Source organism: Xenopus tropicalis, chromosome 5 (genome assembly GCF_000004195.4).
Source record: "Xenopus tropicalis strain Nigerian chromosome 5, UCB_Xtro_10.0, whole genome shotgun sequence".
Lineage (NCBI taxonomy): Eukaryota > Metazoa > Chordata > Amphibia > Anura > Pipidae > Xenopus > Xenopus tropicalis.
Genome location: NC_030681.2, coordinates 57,883,674 through 57,904,290, shown reverse-complemented (window position 1 = coordinate 57,904,290; position 20,617 = coordinate 57,883,674). Strand labels below are relative to the sequence as shown.

At 38.4% G+C, this 20,617-nt stretch overlaps 2 protein-coding genes across 2 annotated transcripts; one reads left to right on the top strand and one right to left on the bottom strand.

Annotated features, from left to right (window-relative positions):
• Nucleotides 1–3,128: 3,128 nt before the first annotated feature.
• On the top strand, nt 3,129–9,900 carry sprtn (SprT-like N-terminal domain). Its single transcript, NM_001113160.1, has 5 exons — nt 3,129–3,281; nt 5,828–5,927; nt 7,359–7,487; nt 7,770–8,049; nt 9,140–9,900. Exons 1-5 carry the CDS (start codon nt 3,139–3,141, stop codon nt 9,796–9,798), a joined length of 1,311 nt encoding a protein of 436 aa, NP_001106631.1. The 5' UTR covers nt 3,129–3,138; the 3' UTR covers nt 9,799–9,900.
• Nucleotides 9,901–13,097: 3,197 nt separating this feature from the next.
• Nucleotides 13,098–19,463, bottom strand: acta1 (actin, alpha 1, skeletal muscle). Its single transcript, NM_001006708.1, has 7 exons — nt 19,433–19,463; nt 16,688–16,828; nt 15,706–16,030; nt 15,226–15,387; nt 14,141–14,332; nt 13,875–14,056; nt 13,098–13,501 (listed from the first exon to the last, which is right to left on the bottom strand). The coding sequence occupies exons 2-7, from the start codon at nt 16,814–16,816 to the stop codon at nt 13,358–13,360; spliced, it is 1,134 nt and encodes a 377-aa protein (NP_001006709.1). The 5' UTR covers nt 16,817–16,828; nt 19,433–19,463; the 3' UTR covers nt 13,098–13,357.
• Nucleotides 19,464–20,617: the final 1,154 nt, after the last annotated feature.

Here is a 20,617-nt window from a genome sequence, read left to right as displayed (position 1 = left end):
TGCCAGTGGGATGGCATTTCGGGAAGATTAGTCACCTGCAATAGCGAAGCCTAATCTCCCTGTGCGCCACTGCCCTAACGGTGAAGACAAACAGAGCTACTTAGCAGCAGCTACTTGTCACAGCTACTAAATGCCAGAAAATACCCTGCCAGTGACAATACTGAGAACTGCCTTTTCTAAAACACACAAAGACAATTATCAGTAAATGATCAGCATTGTCTATTTTTGTAGCTGCTACTAGTAGCTCTGTACAGGTCCTTTTCAAAAAATTAGCATATTGTGATAAAGTTCATTATTTTCTGTAATGTACTGATAAACATTAGACTTTCATATATTTTAGATTCATTACACACAACTGAAGTAGTTCAAGCCTTTTCTTGTTTTAATATTGATGATTGTGGCATACAGCTCATGAAAACCCAAAATTCCTATCTCAAAAAATTAGCATATTTCATCCGCCCAATAAAAGAAAAGTGTTTTTAATACAAAAAAAGTCAACCTTCAAATAATTATGTTCAGTTATGCACTCAATACTTGGTCGGGAATCCTTTTGCAGAAATGACTGCTTCAATGTGGCGTGGCATGGAGGCAATCAGCCTGTGGCACTGCTCAGGTGTTATGGAGGCCCAGGATGCTTCAATAGCGGCCTTAAGCTCATCCAGAGTGTTGGGTCTTGTGTCTCTCAACTTTCTCTTCACAATATCCCACAGATTCTCTATGGGGTTCAGGTCAGGAGAGTTGGCAGGCCAATTGAGCACAGTAATACCATGGTCAGTAAACCATTTACCAGTGGTTTTGGCACTGTGAGCAGGTGCCAGGTCATGCTGAAAAATGAAATCTTCATCTCCATAAAGCTTTTCAGCAGATGGAAGCATGAAGTGCTCCAAAATCTCCTGATAGCTAGCTGCATTGACCCTGCCCTTGATAAAACACAGTGGACCAACACCAGCAGCTGACATGGCACCCCAGACCATCACTGACTGTGGGTACTTGACACTGGACTTCAGGCATTTTGGCATTTCCCTCTCCCCAGTCTTCCTCCAGACTCTGGCACCTTGATTTCCGAATGACATACTTTGGACCACTGAGCAACAGTCCAGTGCTGCTTCTCTGTAGCCCAGGTCAGGCGCTTCTGCCGCTGTTTCTGGTTCAAAAGTGGCTTGACCTGGGGAATGCGGCACCTGTAGCCCATTTCCTGCACGCGCCTGTACACGGTGGCTCTGGATGTTTCTACTCCAGACTCAGTCCACTGCTTCCGCAGGTCCCCCAAGGGCTGGAATCGGTCCTTCTCCACAATCTTCCTCAGTGCCCAGTCACCTCTTCTCGTTGTGCAGCGTTTTCTGCCACACTTTTTCCTTCCCACAGACTTCCCACTGAGGTGCCTTGATACAGCACTCTGGGAACAGCCTATTTGTTCAGAAATTTCTTTTTGTGTCTTACCCTCTTGCTTGAGGGTGTCAATGATGGCCTTCTGGACAGCAGTCAGGTCGGCAGTCTTACCCATGATTGCGGTTTTGAGTAATGAACCAGGCTGGGAGTTTTTAAAAGCCTCAGGAATCTTTTGCAGGTTTTTAGAGTTAATTTGTTGATTCAGATGATTAGGTTAATAGCTCATTTAGAGAACCTTTTCATGATATGCTAATTTTTTGAGATAGGAATTTTGGGTTTTCATGAGCTGTATGCCACAATCATCAATATTAAAACAAGAAAAGGCTTGAACTACTTCAGTTGTGTGTAATGAATCTAAAATATATGAAAGTCTAATGTTTATCAGTACATTACAGAAAATAATGAACTTTATCACAATATGCTAATTTTTTGAAAAGGACCTGTATGTTTTCACCCTAAATGAGAAATAAGCTCTTGCTGGCTGCTCTCCTGACCCAATGGTAAGGGAGATCAGCCAGCAATCAAGATCAAACCCCATCAGAGCCTTAAGGTCCCCATATACGGCCAATCTGGCCACATCGCCAAGCGAGCTGATCTTCTCCCGATATCCCCACCTACGGGTGGGCAATATCGTCAGAATCCAGGAGATTTCAGGCCAGATATTGGTCGGGCAGGCCTGTCAGCAGTGCCCATACACGGGCCGATTAGCTGCCGAATCGGTCTAAGGGACCGATATCGGCAGCTAGTATCGGCCCGTGTATGGGGACCTTTACATGGCCCTTGTTCTGTCACTAAAATGCACAAAAACCCCCACTGAGACCCTCTGAAAAAACTCAAGAGTACCCTTGGTTGGTTTCACCTATTGTTTTCTCTTAAAATAGCCATTTCTTATCCCTAAATTGTGAAAAATCAGGTCTTTGATTTCACATAAATTAAAAAAAAAAAGATTTGGTTCAATTTCACCCATTGTCTTCTCCTGAATTCAGAAAATCTGGCCCTTTTTTGTACAAAATACTGTGGCACCTGTAGACTACAAAATACTAAAGAAGACTTAATGTGGTCTGGCTTTTTTTTTTGTTCAACCAAGAACAGGCATGGATTGGCAATGTGTGGATTCTGGCAAATAACAGATGGGCTGATGTAAGATGCCATAGCAACCATTATTTATTGGGCTGAAGGGGGGCTGTTTGGGCTCCTGTGTATTTGAAACGCCACAGCCTGTTTCTTTATCCCAGTATGGATCTGAAGAAGAGGCTCCATGTGGCAGGAATTGTTGGCACAAGTTGAACCTATAACTGTGAGCACTTATCTTCCCCTGCAAAAGTAGAAACTGAACAAAACACAAATGCCTTTTGATAAACTGTTGGGAGCAAAGACTCTGTTAGCAGCTCTTTGGCTATTGCCTGCACCATCAAAAAAAAAAAGTGGTACAAGTGTTCAAGACAGCAAATAAACAATGAATTATTAGTTCTAGACAAACTATGGCAGGGGTGGCTCTTTAGAGCAGAGACATTTTAAAATTGTTAATGAACGTCCGCAGAATGCCACGCACATCCATCGCCTCTTGGCAGCACCTACCCTTCTGCAACATCAACGTAACGAATCCTGTCACTCTCCAAAGCTCCTAACCGCAGCGTCACTGTTAGACGTCACAGTCTCGCGAGAAGAGACTTGTTCCGTTTGTTGCCGTTCAGCTGGAGCGAAGGAAGCTTTTGGTGCCGCCGGACTTTTCCGGGACTGTTGGGCGTCATGCAGTTGTCAGTGGTTGATCCAACTTGGGAACTTCTGGACCCAAACCCTGATATTCGTGCATTATTTCTGGAGTTCAATGACACTTTTTTCTGGGGACAGTTGTCTGGTATAGAAGTAAAGTGGAGCGCAAGGATGACGCTGTAAGTCAGTTTTATTTGTTTCCCACTTAAATTATTTATTTCTGAATCGATATGTATTTTCTTACTATCTTAGCTAATAGCAGCTGCTGTTATTGCACCACATAGCAAAGTAATTTTAGTTTTGCAGTTAGTTAGACAACCCTGGGCAGTATTTTACTGACCTGGCTGATAAATGTGATGCTTGCTGCCAATGGTATAAATATGGAAAGACCTATTTTTTCCAGAAAAGGTGGCAACCCTAGTGGCAACAGCATAGAGTTTACAATCTAAATGGTATTCTATATGGGGCACAGACCTACTTCCTCCCCAGTCTGTAGAGCTGGCCATATACTCACCGATGATATCGTATGAAACCTAGTTATGTACGATATTCAGTGCGTGAATGGCAGCTCCACGAGGTGACCCAAAAGGCTGCGGATATCGGTCGACTCAGCGATCGGCCAAGTTAAAAGATTTTGTTTGGACGCCATTAAACGCACCCGAGCAAAATCTACGTTCAAGCCTGAATCGGCAGAAGGAGGTTGAATTTCTATTGATTCTACCTCCATATCTGACGATTCAGATTTGAATCGCCAGATATGGTTGCTACGTGTATTGCCACCCTTAGTAGATGGCACTTAATCCTTGAAACATTTATTGCAGTGTCTACCCTCTCTGTGTTTTTACTGTATTGTAAAAAAATATGCTGCTTCGTGCACTAGTAAGGCTGTAGGTCTTGTATCATGTATTATTGTATCATGAATGAATGCTAGGATGAATGAATGCATTCTTCTGTAGAAACATGTTTGTTTAAATTCAGAGAGATTGGGAGACTCTGGTTGAATGGATGGCAGTAGAATAAGTTCCAGGCAATGGTTATGGTAAAGTCATCAGTGATGGATGGGGGTGTCACAGTCTAGGGAATATGACATTCAAGTAGCAAAATTAGGGATGCACCAAATCCAGGTTTGATATTCAGCCCTTTCGGTTTGATATTCAGCCCTTTTTGGCAGGGTTCTGGCTGAACTGAATCCTAATTAGCAGAAATTAGAATATGCTATTTAGCACGTGGAAGGGTTAAATGTTAGGGGGAAAAATTTTCGCCGCTCATGTAGCGTGCCCTGTTTTTTAACCCTTACCTATCCTAATTAACGTATGCTAATTCAGATTTGGTTCGGTATTCGCCCGAATCTGTTGGGGTTGGTTCGGCTGAACTCAAAAAAGTGGGTTTGGTGCATCCCTAAGCAAAACTGACAAAAAAAATGTCAAGTGCAGCACCGTGCAGCAGTACATGAGGAAAGACCCAGATAAAGTGAACTTTAAAGGGGGAAACTGACTGTAGTACTTAATGTGGGGGGTAATATTCCCCACCCCTAACCCTGATGTGTAGCCCCCTCCATGTGATGGGGCAATTGCAGTGTTTTCCCCAGGTGGTTTTTGACAGTCATCACTTTTCATCTATTTTCTTTTTTTACTTGGCCGCCAAACTCTGCTTCCTTTCCCACCTCTCGTGCTATAGTATCAAAAAAACATTTTTTTATTAAACTTAGCATCATTTTTATTTGCCTGGACTGAAGCATGGCAGGGGGCATAATCATTAGGAAGAGGTGGGGCTGGCACAACATTTATTTCCCTCATTCTGCACCACTGTATTTTCTTCTGGGAACAAGTAAGGCAGACAAGTTTCCCTTATGGCAAGTTGAAGGAACATGCTGTTCGGTTTTCCAGGGTGCACAAAAAGGTACAGTGGCTTAAGGAACAAGGTTTTATTATGCAGATAGTTATATGGGTGGAAAACATGGCTGCGACAGAGCAGAGACTGGGTAAAGACCAGAACAGGGGAATGTTTCCAGCTGCCATTCATAAGAAGGAGAGGTAAAACCGGTTAGAGTGTAATTTTTAGATTCTCTGTGAATAAGAGGAGGTCAGCAGAATTTTGCATTTCAGTTGCAGTTAGTGATTTATTCACTCTTTGTCACTTTTGGGGGCATTTCCTGTGGGAAATGATTAGTTAAAGGAACAGTAACACCAAACAATGAAAATGTTTAAAAGTAATTAAAAAATAATGTACTGTTGCCCTGCACTGGTAAAAATTTTGTGTTTGCTTCAGAAACAGTACTACAGTTTATACAAACAAAGCTGCTGTATATCCATGGGGGGCAGCTGGAAAAAAAGCACAGGTTACATAGTAGATAAAATACCACTGTATTTCCCAGAGCTTATCTGTTAACTTCTATGTAACCTGTGCCTTTTCTCGTTTTTTTTGTCTGGCCCATGAGCACACAGCAGCGTTGTTTATATAAACTATACCATAGCCAGCAAAATATGTTTTTCCTTAGAGGGAAAGTGTGTGTTGTGTGTACAACTCCCCCCAAAAATGTGTGTGGGTTTGTGTTTTAGAGTGTGTATGACGCTAAACCTGGGTACAGTTAGTTATACAAATGTCTTTGCCCTTATTTTGTCATATCAACATCCAGAGTTTACACCACTTTTTACTCTGCATTTTGTTATAATATAAGCCTATTTGAGTATTTCAACATTATTTATATTTGTCTTTCTTGAAAAAGATGTGCTGGAGTCTGCAGTTATGAAGGGAGAGGCGGATTATGTTCTATTCGACTTAGTGAGCCCCTTTTGAAGTTAAGACCAAGGAAAGATCTAGTACAGGTAAGTTTAATATGGTGATGTTTTTACCCTTTTCACTTCCAACAGAAATACACACCTTTGGTATGTATATATTAAAAATGTTGTGCTCTTTTAATTTAGGGACATTTTCTAGGGGGGGACTTGTTGTTTTCTATATATTGTTTTTTCAGGGACAACCTACGCTTTTAAAATATGCAAAATTTTTGTGTAATTTCAATACTGGAACAACAAATAGGATAAATGCCTAAAAAATGGCAATCATATTTCCTTAAAGGAAAGGCTAATAAAGAGTTAATCCTGAATGGGAAAAATTCGGATTGGAAATGAAAATTTCTGAAGATCGCAAATATCCCGAAAATGCTTACGAAAAAATCGTATTAGTCACGATAATATCGTATTGGCGATCCGAAAGTCACGAAATTTTCGTACCAAACCATTGTAAACAGCGGTAAAACCTTTACGATTTTTTAGCGCAATCATATGAAAAAGTTGTGCGGTGTCCGAAAAAAGTTGTGCGGATGCCCGAAAAATTAGGCGAAAATACACTCCGAGCGTTTGTGCTTTTGTAAATGTGCCCCCTAGTGTACATGCTCAGTTAGTAAGACTATGAGTCAGCTTCTGTTGATTGGCTCAGATCCACTTTCCTAAGGGGTGGGGAGTGAGTTCTTAGCATTGTTGAGGGAGGGGGGAGCAGGAGAGAGCAGAGAGCTGCATGTCTCTGGCACATGAATTACAGACACAAGAAATCTTTTGACAGAGAAGTCATTGCATCGTTTCTGTGAGTGCTTATGGCTGTATTTACATAGACCTTTCTGATAAAGCTTACTTAGTTTTTACCTTTCTTTCTCCTTTAATATAAACATATATATCAGAAATATAGTTTAATTTCTGTCCAAAAATACAACTAATTTGGAAATTCCCATGTATATTACAAAGACACCAATACCAAATATTTATAGTTTTATGGAGATTTCTGACTCCCAGCAGTACACCCCTAAAGTTCAGAAGCACAACTCAAGAAATCTATCTGCCATATCTCAAGGCCAAAAATTTTGGTTGGTTTACCCTAGGAAACCATACATTTATGGAAAGAACACATTCTGACAAATCCAAAATAAGTAAATGTCTTTCTACTTCAAATTACCAAGCTATAATTCTTTCCTATAGTTATCGATTGTTTTTAGTGTACATGATGTTATCTTCCACGTGTCATTAGGTACCAAGCTTAAAGTTCCTAAATATGAATGTCAGGGGTCTACAGAACAGCTTGATGTTCAGTGAGCATAGGTTTACGTTTTAGCAAGTTAATTGTTATTTTGACATTAGTTCTCCTTTTAATAGTTTGCTTTTAGAGAGTGTATTCAGTGTTGAAGAACTGTTGATCGTGTTTAGATCATGTTGAACTGGTATATATTAAAAGAAGTACATTTTTGTTTTATTTAAACCCTGCAGACTCTTCTTCATGAGATGATCCATGCTCTTCTCTTTGTCACCCACAACAATAAAGATCATGATTCGCATGGCCCAGAATTCTGCAAACACATGGAGCGTATAAACAAGCGTACTGGGGCCAATATTTCAGTTAGTACTTTTTAATAGCTCTGAAAATTTTCACTGTAAGCCTCTGTCTAACTACATGTGCTAAATGTTTTTTAAATATAAATACATTGTAGGCCTCGCCCTACTGATTAATATGTGGTATGTGCCATTCATTGCAGGTATTGCAAATCAGATAGTGTTTTGTTTACAGTTTACCCATAGATGGTGGTGAAATTTCTTGCTGTCTTGCAATTGGCAACAGATGAAGTTTTAGCACAGATGAGAAGCTTTTGCAGTTCTCAGTGATTTTTTTTTCCCCTTAAGGTTTATCATAATTTTCATGATGAAGTGGATGAGTATAGAAAACACTGGTGGCTATGTAACGGGCCATGCCAAAAAAGAAAGCCATATTTTGGTTATGTGAAACGTGCAATGAACCGAGCACCATCTTCTCTTGATCCTTGGTGGGCTGACCATCAACGCACTTGCGGAGGGGAATTTGTTAAGATCAAGGAGCCTGAAAACTATTCTCAGAAAAGGAAAAGAAACAATGATCCTACCAAATCGGAGCTTGGAAACTCCTCTCATGTCAAAATTAACAAAGGTAATTAGTATTAAAATGCAGCAACTGAATTAACTAAGGGATGAACCTAATTATTTTATGTATTTCATTTTGGAATTTACAATGCATTCAGGTGAATATTCGGTCAGATTAAACAAGCAAGGTAAACGGCATATTTTGGAAATATATTTTGCTGAAAGGGGCATCCCACCCATATAATTAGTATTTCTTAAAAAGGGCTGAATGACTCAAATGACTGGCCAGTAACTGCAGGGATAGAAAAGGAGTGAGGGGTATGTCTGTATGTTTTGAATGCTTTAAAACCCAGCTTAAAGAAAGAAATCTTAATTTAAACAAGAGGACTTCTTTGTAAATCAATGCTATATATGTAAAACTTTCTTTCACGGCTTACATTTCTGTCCCTGAAAACGGAATATACTGCCTGCATCTTTTAGGACCTATGCTTGAACTTGAGCCTGAACTCTGCTAACTCCTTTGTTGCCATTCACTTATTAGTGATTTGTACAAAGTTTCTGCAACATTTACTCTGCAGAATATTATATTCCATATTTTTTAACTGAATCAAAAAATATGACAAATATGAATGCCATGATTGTTTGATACCATCTTTGAATATGATTAACTAAACTACAATTTATTTGTTTTGGTAAAAGAAAAAAAAAAAAACAGAACTGTTTGTGGTGAGGAAAAAAGTCCATATAAAATATATAGATAAATGTAAAAAGGTAGAAAAGGAATTAGCAGTGGATGTTTTATTTGGGATTTTTATGGAGTATAGAGGGGCTATTGTGTGCCCTTGGACAGCCGAAGTATTGCGTAGGCCTTTCCACTAGCGAATCTTAATGTTGCTGGTGGAAAGGAAAACAATGTGCTTAGAAAATTGCTTGATACAAGTGCAAGGGTGGCAGACACTTTTTCAACTGGATTTTGGTGTGTGTTAGAAAGATGGACCTTCAGCAAGCTTAGCAGTAAAGTGAGACAGAATTTGAGTATTTAAAGTACTGTATGTATTGTAATGTGCAACTGCTTCCCCAATATAGAGGAAAAGGGGATTGTATGTAATCGATATGATTTGTGGACCCTTTGTGATTTTTTTTAATTTTTTCTCTAGGAAAAAGCAATGGAGTTGATATCCGTACAGTAATTCCATTTAGTGGCACTGGTTACAAACTTTTTGAACCCAGTAAATCAGATGCACAACTGAAAATCCAGAATGATAATCCGACTAAAGATAAAGCAGTGATGCACCATACTCCTCCTAGCACAAACCAAACAGATAGCACTTTCCTGTCTAGAAAAATTGTGAGTGCCAAAAAAATATCTGTTGCAAACACCAAAGTGTTCATAAATTTAAATGGATCTCCAATAAAGCTTCCATCGAGCAGCAACAACAAATCACACCAGGATTCTTCAAAACAAAAATCAGTCCTCCACTTCTTTAAGACACAGAAGGATAATTCAATCGACTTAACATCATCATCACAAAGTTTTCCATCTACCTCTCAAGGACCAAACAGAGAAGAAACAGAACACTTTTACAAAAAGCTACAAATGGATGATAAAGAAAGTAAAGATACTTTTATAATTCATTCACTGAACAAAACTAATGTTAGTGACAGCCTAAACAATAAGAGCTGTGCTGGACCTGCTGCTACAATTAATTCTGGTTTAAACCATACAAAAGTTTGCTGCCCTGTTTGTGGGACTGAGATTTTCGAGTCTAAAATCAATGACCATTTAGATACCTGCTTACAAAACTACAACACGTGATAACGTCATTACCACTGTGTGTGCAGTGGTGTTTTGTTTGTTTGATAAAACTGAAGATCGCCAATGTAGATTTTTAATCAATAAATATATTTTTAAAAAGTTTTTAATCTGTATATTGGTGTGAGAATTTGAAAGTAGCAGTTAGTCAAAACACCCCTATCTGCTTGTCCCATTAAAGGACATGTAAACCCCACACACAAAAATGTAATCAGTGAACAGCCTCTTTGAAATCCTTCAATACCTGCAACACTGGTTGTTCAGAGGTTAATAGTAAGGCTGTAACATCCCCTTAATCAATTAGATTTCCTTCTACTCCTGTATCCCACTCAGCCCCCTCCCTCAGGAATTTGCTTGTGGGCATGCTCAGTGTTTTTAAGCTCAGATTACTAAACAGGCCCCCCAGTCTAGCAGCCAGTGAAGATGGCATTGCTTGTTCCCATAGAAACTCAGCTCTAGCTGTCTGCGTCAGTTTTTTTCTCCTGCGCTCAGCTTTACCATTACAGTGCTCAAACAAAGCAGAACTTTTATCAAAAACAGTTCTGCCTGTGTGAGCCTGTATTCTTGTTCAAATGTATGCTGAATAAGGGGCCGTGTGTATATGCTGTTTGCAGATTTAAATGTATCTGATTATGTATATTTGCTTTAGGAAAATGTGATGGTGCTGGGAAACAGAGGGGGGTATATGCAGTACAAATGATGCCATTTGGGTGGGGGAGACATGCCCAACTGATATACATTGTAGGCAAATGTAGGCTTTACATGTCCTTTAATGGGAAGTCAAACTGAATACTCTTTTGCAGTGAGGCTAATACAGGTATGGGATCCGTTATCTGGAAACCCATTATCCAGAAAGCTCTGAATTACGGAAAGCCTGTCTCCCATAGACTCCATTTTAATCAAATAATTCAGATTTTTAAAATTGATTTCCTTTTTCTCTGTAATAATAAAACAGTACCTTGTATTTGATCATGACTAAGATATAATTAATCCTTGTTGGGTGCAAAATAATCCTATTGGGTTTAATTATTGTTTTACTAATTTTTTAGTAGCCTTATGGTATGGAGATCCAAATTACAGAAAGACCCCCTTATCCGGAATACCCTTGGTCCCGAGCATTCTGGATAACGGGTCCTATACCTGTACATATATTAATATCCTGACTTCACAGTAATGCTAAAGCTGGACAGCCTTGCTTTTTATAACCAATGTTTTTCAATTACATATAATCAGTAGTATGCATGTCATAACTGTTGGGTCTGTTGGTTTTCTATTACCCAATACATCTACTCAAAAATGGCTCAGAAAACTGTGCGAGAAATTAGATGAAAGAAACACGTGAGCTTGATAAATCATTTGCATTGAAGCTCTAGATGCTAGAATATAAGAGTTCTACTATAAACTTCTGACTAGATGGTATTACACACCAGGCTTAGAAGGATATGAAGCTACACCTGACAAGTGCTGGGGATGATTGGGGAACATGGGTAGTTTACTACACATTTTCTGATACTGTCCCAAAATTCGCCCTTACTGGGATAGGGTATTTACAATTTCATAAGAAATCTTAGGGACACCAGTCCTGAACAACCCAGCTTATGTGCTGTTATCCCACCTGAATAAACCACTCTCTTAGTTCTTTTCAACAGCTGAACTTAATTTAAATGCTGAAGAACTGCTTATACCACTATACTGAAAATCACAAAATCCCCTTTAAAAAAAAAAAAAAAAGGGGGGGGGACCCAGACCAGCTTTCAAAAATGTAAGATCTCTTCTCCTTTGAGGAGCTTACCACTACTACTGCTGAACAGTCTACAAATCAAACAGATGGATCAGAGGGTTAAAAAAAATATGACACAAGTCATTCTTTAGCATGGGGATCCATGGACCTATAACTGAATTCTACAATGTTTACTTTATTAGCTTTTTTTGTTCTTTAAGCTTTGTCTTTTTTTTTCCTCTTCTCCCAACTTCTATATGCACCCCTCAACTGCATTCAACCGCTTTAACTTCTCTCTCTCTTTCACTATGTTTACATGATGTATAGTTACCAAGCCTTTGATGCTATGGAGTAAAATATGTTGCATGCATGTTTCTCCCATATTTTGTATACACAAACAATATCCCCACATCCTAAATACCGTATACAGTCATGTATACATGTCTATAACATTTGTATTTCATGGCTAGACTGCTCTTCAGTCTCTTCATTCTTGTTGCCCAAAACACTATCTTACATAGTTACATAGTTAAGTTGGGTTGAAAAAAGACCAAGGTCCATCAAGTTTAACCCTTCCAAGTGAACCCAGCGCACACAAATAAACCTATCTTGAACTAGGTACACACCAACATACTGTGCATAAACTATAAATACCAACATCAGTACTAACTGTAGATTTTAGTATCACAAAAGCCTTGGATATTATGCTTGTTCAAGAAATCATCCAAAACATTGTGATGGCAGATTCTGTTATTGCCTTTAAGGGCAACCTACACTGCTTCAAATTAAAGTTCTGTTCCTCTAATCTAAAGGGGTGACCTCTGGTGCGCTGATCACTTTTATGGGTAAAAAGAACAACCCCTATCTATCCTCTTACCCCTATCCTGAGGTTGTATCAGCTTCCTTCCCCTGAGAGGGCTTGGCTGCTTTATACATTCTGCAGGACCATAGAACTATTATGTAAGACTTTATTAAACAATGGCACTGTGACAGCAATTAGTATCGGTGGGGCACTACTGATAAATGTGTTTTACAATGAGGGCAATGAGTTGAACTGTGAGCTAACTTCTCAATTTCAGATAGAAAAATACACTTTAATGGTTCTGCCTAAAAGGGGATATCATTATACTCTGGAGTAAGTTTAAAAATGTCATATATATATATATATGTAAAAAATGCTGATGCACACCAGGAAAATTTTATCAAAAAAAAGATACTTAGTTTATTTAGATCTAAATAAACTAAGTATCTTTTTTTTGATAAAATTTTCCTGGTGTGCATCAGCATTTTTTACATATTTACATTGTTTATCTGATTTGCACCCAGGTTGTTATCCCTACCAAAAGCATATAACAGTGTTTACTTTTCAATTAAAGTACTTAATACTGAAGACTTACTTACTGCATAAAAATTTCATATATTTTTAAATGACAACAACTTCTGTTCTGTGCTTTTAGCTGAAAATGTCACAGTTTATGCATTCAGCTAATGTTATTAATGTGCTAAAATTAACTTTCCTTTAATTTAAAGTCTTTGTTGACACAAAGTATTTGCACAAATAAATGAAAATGGAAGACTCAAGTGGGGACTGGCATAATAAATTTATTATTGTTGGAAATTTTCATGATGCTTCTGTTAGATCAGTGCTTCAGTTATAAAACATCTTGAAATAAATTACAGTTTATGTACACTTTATATATTTCTTGAGTGACACTGACAATAAGGCAACAATGACAGAATGTGTTACAGATGAATTTACATTCGTGCCTTGGTATTTTAACAGCCCGTATTGAAGAACATTAATGCAGGTCTGGTCATTAGTGCAAAGATCAACATAACTATTTAGAAGCATTTACGGTGGACAATAGAGGGACCAGCTTCATCATATTCTTGTTTTGTAATCCACATCTGCTGGAAAGTTGAAAGGGAAGCCAGAATGGATCCACCAATCCAGACAGAATATTTACGCTCAGGAGGAGCAATGATCTGATTGAAAAAAAAAATACACAACTCATTAGCACAGAATTTAAGAATTTAAATACTGTACAAGACAAGTGGCTTGCTTTGCAGAATGTAACCAACTATATAGAGTTTGGATATGCACAAAGATGAGGGACGTATTTATGACCAATATGTGGGTGTAACCTATTTATGTAGATTTCTTCAGGTTAGAAGGAGAAAGTTAAAAAGCAAAATCAGTAAAAGATAATGGTTTTCGAAACATTTTATTTCTAACTGAAAAGAAATGATTTCTTCATATATAGGTGTGTGCATAAGATGGTTTGTGTCTTAAGTTTTCGGCTGTGTAAGTGTATGGCTTTATGGGTTATTTATACAGTAATAAAGATGACTAACTTACCTTGATTTTCATTGTGCTGGGAGCCAGGGCTGTAATCTCCTTCTGCATACGGTCAGCAATACCTGGGTACATGGTGGTACCTCCAGACATCACATTATTAGCATAGAGATCCTTTCTAATGTCAATATCGCACTTCATAATGCTGTTGTATGTTGTTTCATGAATACCAGCAGATTCCATACCTGAAAGATAGCAACATAAAGATATTAAAGATACCTTGAATCATTTATTTGGTATTGCGTTGTAAGATATACAGATATACTCACCAATAAATGATGGTTGGAAGAGAGTCTCTGGGCAACGGAAACGTTCATTTCCAATGGTTATAACTTGACCATCAGGCAGTTCATAGCTCTTTTCTAGAGAAGATGAGGAGGCAGCAGTGGCCATTTCATTCTCAAAGTCCAGAGCCACATAACAGAGTTTTTCCTTGATGTCACGAACAATTTCACGTTCAGCTGGAAATTAGAATTTTTTTTTTAATAAAGCAAACACTTACATATGAATTCATTACATAGTAACGTACAAAATAATTTAGGATGAGAACAGACACATGTCCACTGAGTGCTACTGTTTTAGGCTTTATGAAATAACTAGTTGATAGAGGAAAGCCAAAAAAAGAGCCTTTTTAATTTGCCTCAGAAGGGGGAAAATTCCTTCCTGACTCCAAGATGGCAATTGGACCAAGCCCTGGATCAACTTGTACTAAGTGATAATTTTGGTAACCCTGTATTTTCTCACTTGCTAAAGAGCCATCCAATCTCTTCTTAAAGTAAGCTCTTGATAAATGTAGTTCACACAAACACACATACACAACACACAACAATTAAATAAATTGATAGATTGTCTGGGTCTGATTTGTGAAAGAAGGAAATAGGGAATTTCAGGATTCTCAGCAGTTTTGAACTGAATATGGATTTTAAAAAATTTCTTTTCAGTCAGGACTATTTTTTGACAGCCAGGTATCAGAATGACTGCTTGGTATTTTAAATTCTGATTGAAGATAATGGACATAATCATCAAGCAGATTTGATCATGAATGTGCAGTAGTGGTAAGATAAGAATTATAGTATTGTTAAATAAGATGTAGACAATGCCAAAAGTTGCATGCCGCTGAATCCTTTACAGTTTATGGTAACATTAATAAGTTGCCAGTTTTTATATTTTTTTCTTGTAAATAAACTGCAGGAATTAATTGTTTAAATATTGCACCTGTGTGTTACACTTCTAGAATGTTTTAAAGATTCAGATGGTAAATATATACTAGGCCAAAAAGTGAAAACTGGGTTTGGCTTAAGTCATAGATATAAAAACACTGTGTTTATTATGAAAGCATATATTTTAGTATTACCAGTGGTGACAAAAGAGTAGCCACGTTCTGTCAGAATTTTCATTAAGTAGTCAGTAAGATCACGGCCAGCCAAATCAAGGCGCATGATGGCATGGGGTAAGGCATACCCTTCATAAATTGGTACATTGTGTGTCACACCATCCCCAGAGTCGAGCACAATCCCTAAAGAAATGAAGAAGGAGAGATAATAATCAATGTCTGCCCATTATGTTTTTTTGCAACATAAATATTAGTATGTGTGCTCTTAAAACTATGTAAAATACATATTATAGTATTGAAAAGATTGCATTTTTAATTTTTTTGTGAAAATTAGTAACTAAAATGATTCATAATTTCAGTTAAAATCTCTTTAGTAGGATTAGCTGACAAATTTATATATTGAGGCAAATGTCTTGTCAAACTTTTACAGTCTTACTTGGTTAAGAATATCTTATCTGCATTTAAAGAAAAGATCAGTTAATATCACTGTTTGCTTCTCACCAGTTGTACGGCCAGAGGCGTATAGAGAAAGCACTGCCTGGATTGCAACATACATAGCTGGGACGTTGAAAGTCTCAAACATTATTTGAGTCATCTTTTCACGGTTAGCTTTAGGGTTCAGTGGAGCCTCAGTAAGCAGGGTGGGATGCTCTTCAGGGGCTACACGCAGTTCATTGTAGAAGGTGTGATGCCAAATCTTCTCCATATCATCCCAGTTAGTGATAATACCATGTTCAATTGGATACTTTAGTGTAAGAATACCTCTCTTGCTCTGTGCTTCATCACCTACATAGGAGTCCTTTTGACCCATACCAACCATGACACCCTAATGAATAAAGAGAAGAATACAGTACATAAGATTTCAAAGAAACAATAATATCCAAATCCCAGAATCTGTAAGATGCCCTTATGTGTGTGCATGTACACACACATACACACATGCACTAAGATATACGTGTCGGGGAATACATTTTTGATAGAAAATTTTTGGATTGAATAACTATAATTAAACCGATGGAAAATAGAACTGGAAATAATTATAAAACATTTGAATTAAAATGGACTCTATGGGAGATGGCCTTCCCATAATTCAGAGCTTGATGGATAAAGGGTTTCCAGATCAGGGTTCCCATACTTTACAGAAAGACACAAACATCTACACAATACTCCAATAGAAAGCACTAATCTAAGGAAGTTACAGCAGCCTCTCTGGCATTGCCAGAATTTTCAGATTGTCAGTCTAGGCCTGGCTACTGGTATTACTATTTGTGCTGTCTTGATCCAGGTACTGGTCTGATTGCTATTTCAAAGTCGGGATTGAATTTTCTTCTCTGGCAAATTGGAGACAGCTTCGGATATGGTTTTTTACTTTCTCTTTATAAGCTAGAAATTGGCTATTTTGAACAAATATTTCAGCAAAAGATGAACATGACTTTCTGTAGCTATGTAACTATGTATTTGATGCATGAAACTCATTATATACCTGGTGGCGGGGGCGTCCAACAATAGATGGAAACACTGCTCTTGGAGCATCATCTCCAGCGAACCCAGCTTTTACAAGTCCGGAGCCATTGTCACACACAAGTGCGGTAGTCTCTTCATCGTCACACATGATGGTAGCTTTCTGAAAAGATAAAATAATTAGCTGTGTTCCACTCAGAAATCAATTCTTTTCCTGGACACCACTTCCTTGTTTTTCATGATCCAGGAGTACAACAATAATTGTTGCACTTTCCTTCATTGGGAGTAATACACTGGGGACTTTATGTTTCAGCTTTGTAAGTTTCAAAGAACATATAGTAATTTTTATATTATAAAAACCATGTGGTCAGCTTACTCATTAGTATACTAAATTTATCTCTGTTTTTTCCTATTAATAACAAATGCCAAATAAAGTTTTTATCGGTAGGTGGCAATCCTGACCCTTTCATACAGCCTGTTCTGCTAGCTGCTGTTGTGCTAGCTTCAGTCTGCTCCTGTGCTGGCCCTTCAGTCTGCACTGGATCTAGTGTTGGCCTTCCCAGCAGCCTGTCTTCTTCTAGTACCCCACTGCCAGCAGGGAGCTCCTGGTGTGCCCTGTACCTTCTAGAGAGGTGTTCCTCCAGGGTAATGACACTGGTGCACCCTTGAAGCCTGAGCACCCTCTAGAGTGGCTCTGCACAGACTGCAACCACAAGAAACCATGAGGGTGGCTGTGCCCACACTGCAACCCAGGCAGCTGCAAGGGTGGCACTGCCCTCTGCTTGGCTGACACCCAAGTATGATCCTGACACTGGACCAGGAAAGCAGCCAAAAGGCTCCTCATGAATGTTAGCTTATCTGCCTCCCCCAATTTATATTTAAAACCTCATTGTCTATTTAGGGCTAACACACAGCAAAGTTCTCCTTACTTAAACCTTTCTCTTTCACCACTTCCTGGCCTGATCATTGTAGCTTGAACACTGAGGCCTATTTCTAGCTCTCACTACTTCTTGCTCTTGTCTTGCTTTAGACAGCTGCCTTGTCTAGCATCCAAGCCTATCCTGCTGTTCCTTGTACTTTTGTATCCTACTACAGTCTTTGCCTTCTCTCTAGTGTTCCAATCTGTCCTGTCTTTATACTCCCATCCCAGTATACAAATCCTTTATAAAGATGCATTTTAAACCATACAAATATACAAATGATATCCTGATATTGGTATTCAGTACACTGAATATGATATTAACAGAGAACTAGTGATGCATCCATGGGAGAGAATAATGTAGCATGTTATAAATCTACAGGCACCTTGCTTAGAGAAAAGACAGGGTGGTCTTTTTTTTAACCCTATGTAACTATGCAACTATGTAATAAAAAAAAAGAAGTATGAAATTTTCCTAATGTGGGGCATCACAAAGGACTTTTACAATGCATGTATAATTTACTAGATTTTAACACAGCTATAAATGGACCGTTGTTCAGGGTGCAAATTATTGGGAATACAGATGGCCCCTTTTAAATAGACCCATCTGCTATGAAGTTCTGTAACAGGTTTATTTCATAAACAGTAAAAAATAAGTTGCAACCATTTAGTGAAGGTGAAATGCATAGTCACATAGAAACTGTTACTATGTAATGTATATTTATGCTAATTAGCCTTACAGTAAATTGATTTTATGCTCATCTAGTTTTAAATGGATGATCTGGCATTCCTAAATTTTGCATTCATAATCATCATTGCAATATAATGCCAAATTGTGTTACAATGTTGCTAAATCATCCCGAAAGTTAATTTTGATGTGAATTTAAAACTTTGTCAGTTCTCCTCATACATCACTCTCTCTTAGAATATAATGTCACTTCTCCTCTGTAAAATAATCACTTCACTTGTAGTACCCTCTCTTCTCTCTTCTCCCACTGCCAACCTCCACCTAGCAAAAAAGTGTCAGCTCCTCTTGCTCCTCACCTTCTTTACTGGTCTCCAAAAGTGACCCTCTACAAAACAGATGGTGATTTCTCTCTTTGTGCTAACCCCAACCACACCATGCTTAACACTGGTGATTTACTGGTATTTATCTATAACATTTAGAAGATTTACTTTTCACCCATACAAGGCTACTTTTTAAAAGACAAAAGTGCTATTTGTAGGGGTGGCATCAAAAGTGTGAGCATTAGTGTAAATATTATAACTGCCCTCTTTTGATGCTATCTTTTAACGCCTCTAAATATTTGTATATACTATTAATCAAACACATGTTCTTATTTTGCAAACCCCTTCATTACAATCACAACCCTGATAATTATCTGTTAAAATATCCATATAAACATCACTTCATAATATCAGCTGTATCACAGTGACTTACTGAAACCTTTGAATTATAAGAAATAATACACACCCCGCGGCCTTATAACATTATTATTAAAATGTTAGATAAGTATGTAAGCTTTCACTCCTCGCTAGTTGTATGTGTCTTATCTCCCATTGTAGTTAAGCAGCGCATACACATAGTCACTATTTCTATGTCCCATACATGTTACGCTTTACATTGTTGCCGATATAAAGACTATTGTTAGCGTTTGTCTCCATCAAGTGGTTTGAACCATGTACTAGTGGCGCTGGTTAGTTAGTAAAGTGACGTCCCTTTGCCCACTTTACGGGGGTCTTTTATAGAGTCCTATTAAGTGTACGAGTCGTAGTGTGCCAGCCGGTCCTCTCAGTAACCCGGGAAACTACATGAAAAGATATATCCTGTCATGTCATGGTTCTCACCTCGGGCTCCGCTTTTCTTCAGGCAGTGCAGGGATTGCTCTCTAGCCGATCCACCAGCTCGCTCGGGCTGATTTCCCGTTGAATGCAAATTTATATATAATCAGCGTTCCCTCTCCGCTGTCCTTTCCCTCCGTTATCTCTCCCATTCTCTCACCATATTAGGTTCTTGGGCATCAACCTTGCCCCCCTTGGACACACTCACAGGCCACAGGGTGCCCATACATGGCCAGTCTAGCTGGGCACCAGGTGAAAGAGGCTGGTGCCGTAAAAGGACTGACTGACAGTGGATATCTATTTCGCGAGTTGATAATACCAAGCCCACGGAAGACAGAGTTGGGGCTGCATAGGGAGAACTCTTAAAATACTTTGCATATGACATTAATCCGTCTATACTGGTAAAAAGGTTGCATGACCAAGATTTAAGAGGAACAACTGTCTCTGGATCACAGACCTCTAGGCCAACATTTAAAAGTTCAGTCAAATAATTGCATATAAAAATACTGTGGCTACATAGCCTGAGACTCCTGCACAGTGTCATTACTGATCCTCTAGTACAGATCAACTAAATCCTGTAAATACACTCCAAAGCTGCTTAGAGAAACATAGTGGGGTATGTTAAAGCAATAAAGAATGGTGTTATGCTTGTTGATACACTTTGTATAGTAATTCAGGCTGAAAAAAGACACCCATGTACCTTTTGTCCAAACCTGCCTAACTGCTAGTTGATTCAGAAGAAGGTGAAAATACCCTACCTGAAGCCTCTCCAATTCACCTCAGAATGGGAAATATTTTTTTTCTGACTCCAAGATAGCAATCTGGCCATCTGGCCAGTCCCTTTATCTAATGTACTGAGTTTATTCAGTAAACCTGTATTTTCTCATTTGGTAAAAAGCCTTGCAACAGAATAAAGTTTCTGTCAGTACAACTGCTTCAGAGAATACCTCAACTTCACAGCTCTCACACTGATACACTGTCACCTTTTCACTTCTCAAGTTAGAACCTTCTTGCTTCCAATTTCTGTGGATGCCCTTTTGTCCACTGAAAGGAACTACTTGTAACTGAAGCATCAGAGAGTATGGTCCCTGTTTACATTAATGCATAGTTATGATACCCTCTGGTAAAGCGCCTCTTTTCTAGTATAAACAATCCCAACTTGGTCAGTCTTTCTTCATAACTAATACCTTC

What these genes read in the sequence shown, in the direction of transcription:
- sprtn (NM_001113160.1), top strand. Translation starts at nt 3,139, where the DNA reads ATGCAGTTGTCAGTGGTTGATCCAACTTGGGAACTTCTGGACCCAAAC. An exon ending in CAAGGAAAGATCTAGTACAG is followed by an intron (nt 5,928 to 7,358) that starts GTAAGTTTAATA and finishes TAAACCCTGCAG; the next exon opens with ACTCTTCTTCATGAGATGAT. An exon ending in TCATGTCAAAATTAACAAAG is followed by an intron (nt 8,050 to 9,139) that starts GTAATTAGTATT and finishes TTTTTTCTCTAG; the next exon opens with GAAAAAGCAATGGAGTTGAT.
- acta1 (NM_001006708.1), bottom strand. Translation starts at nt 16,816, where the DNA reads ATGTGTGACGATGAAGAGACTACCGCACTTGTGTGTGACAATGGCTCC. An exon ending in CGCCTCTGGCCGTACAACTG is followed by an intron (nt 15,388 to 15,705) that starts GTGAGAAGCAAA and finishes TCATTTCTTTAG; the next exon opens with GGATTGTGCTCGACTCTGGG. An exon ending in CTACTCTTTTGTCACCACTG is followed by an intron (nt 14,333 to 15,225) that starts GTAATACTAAAA and finishes TCTAATTTCCAG; the next exon opens with CTGAACGTGAAATTGTTCGT.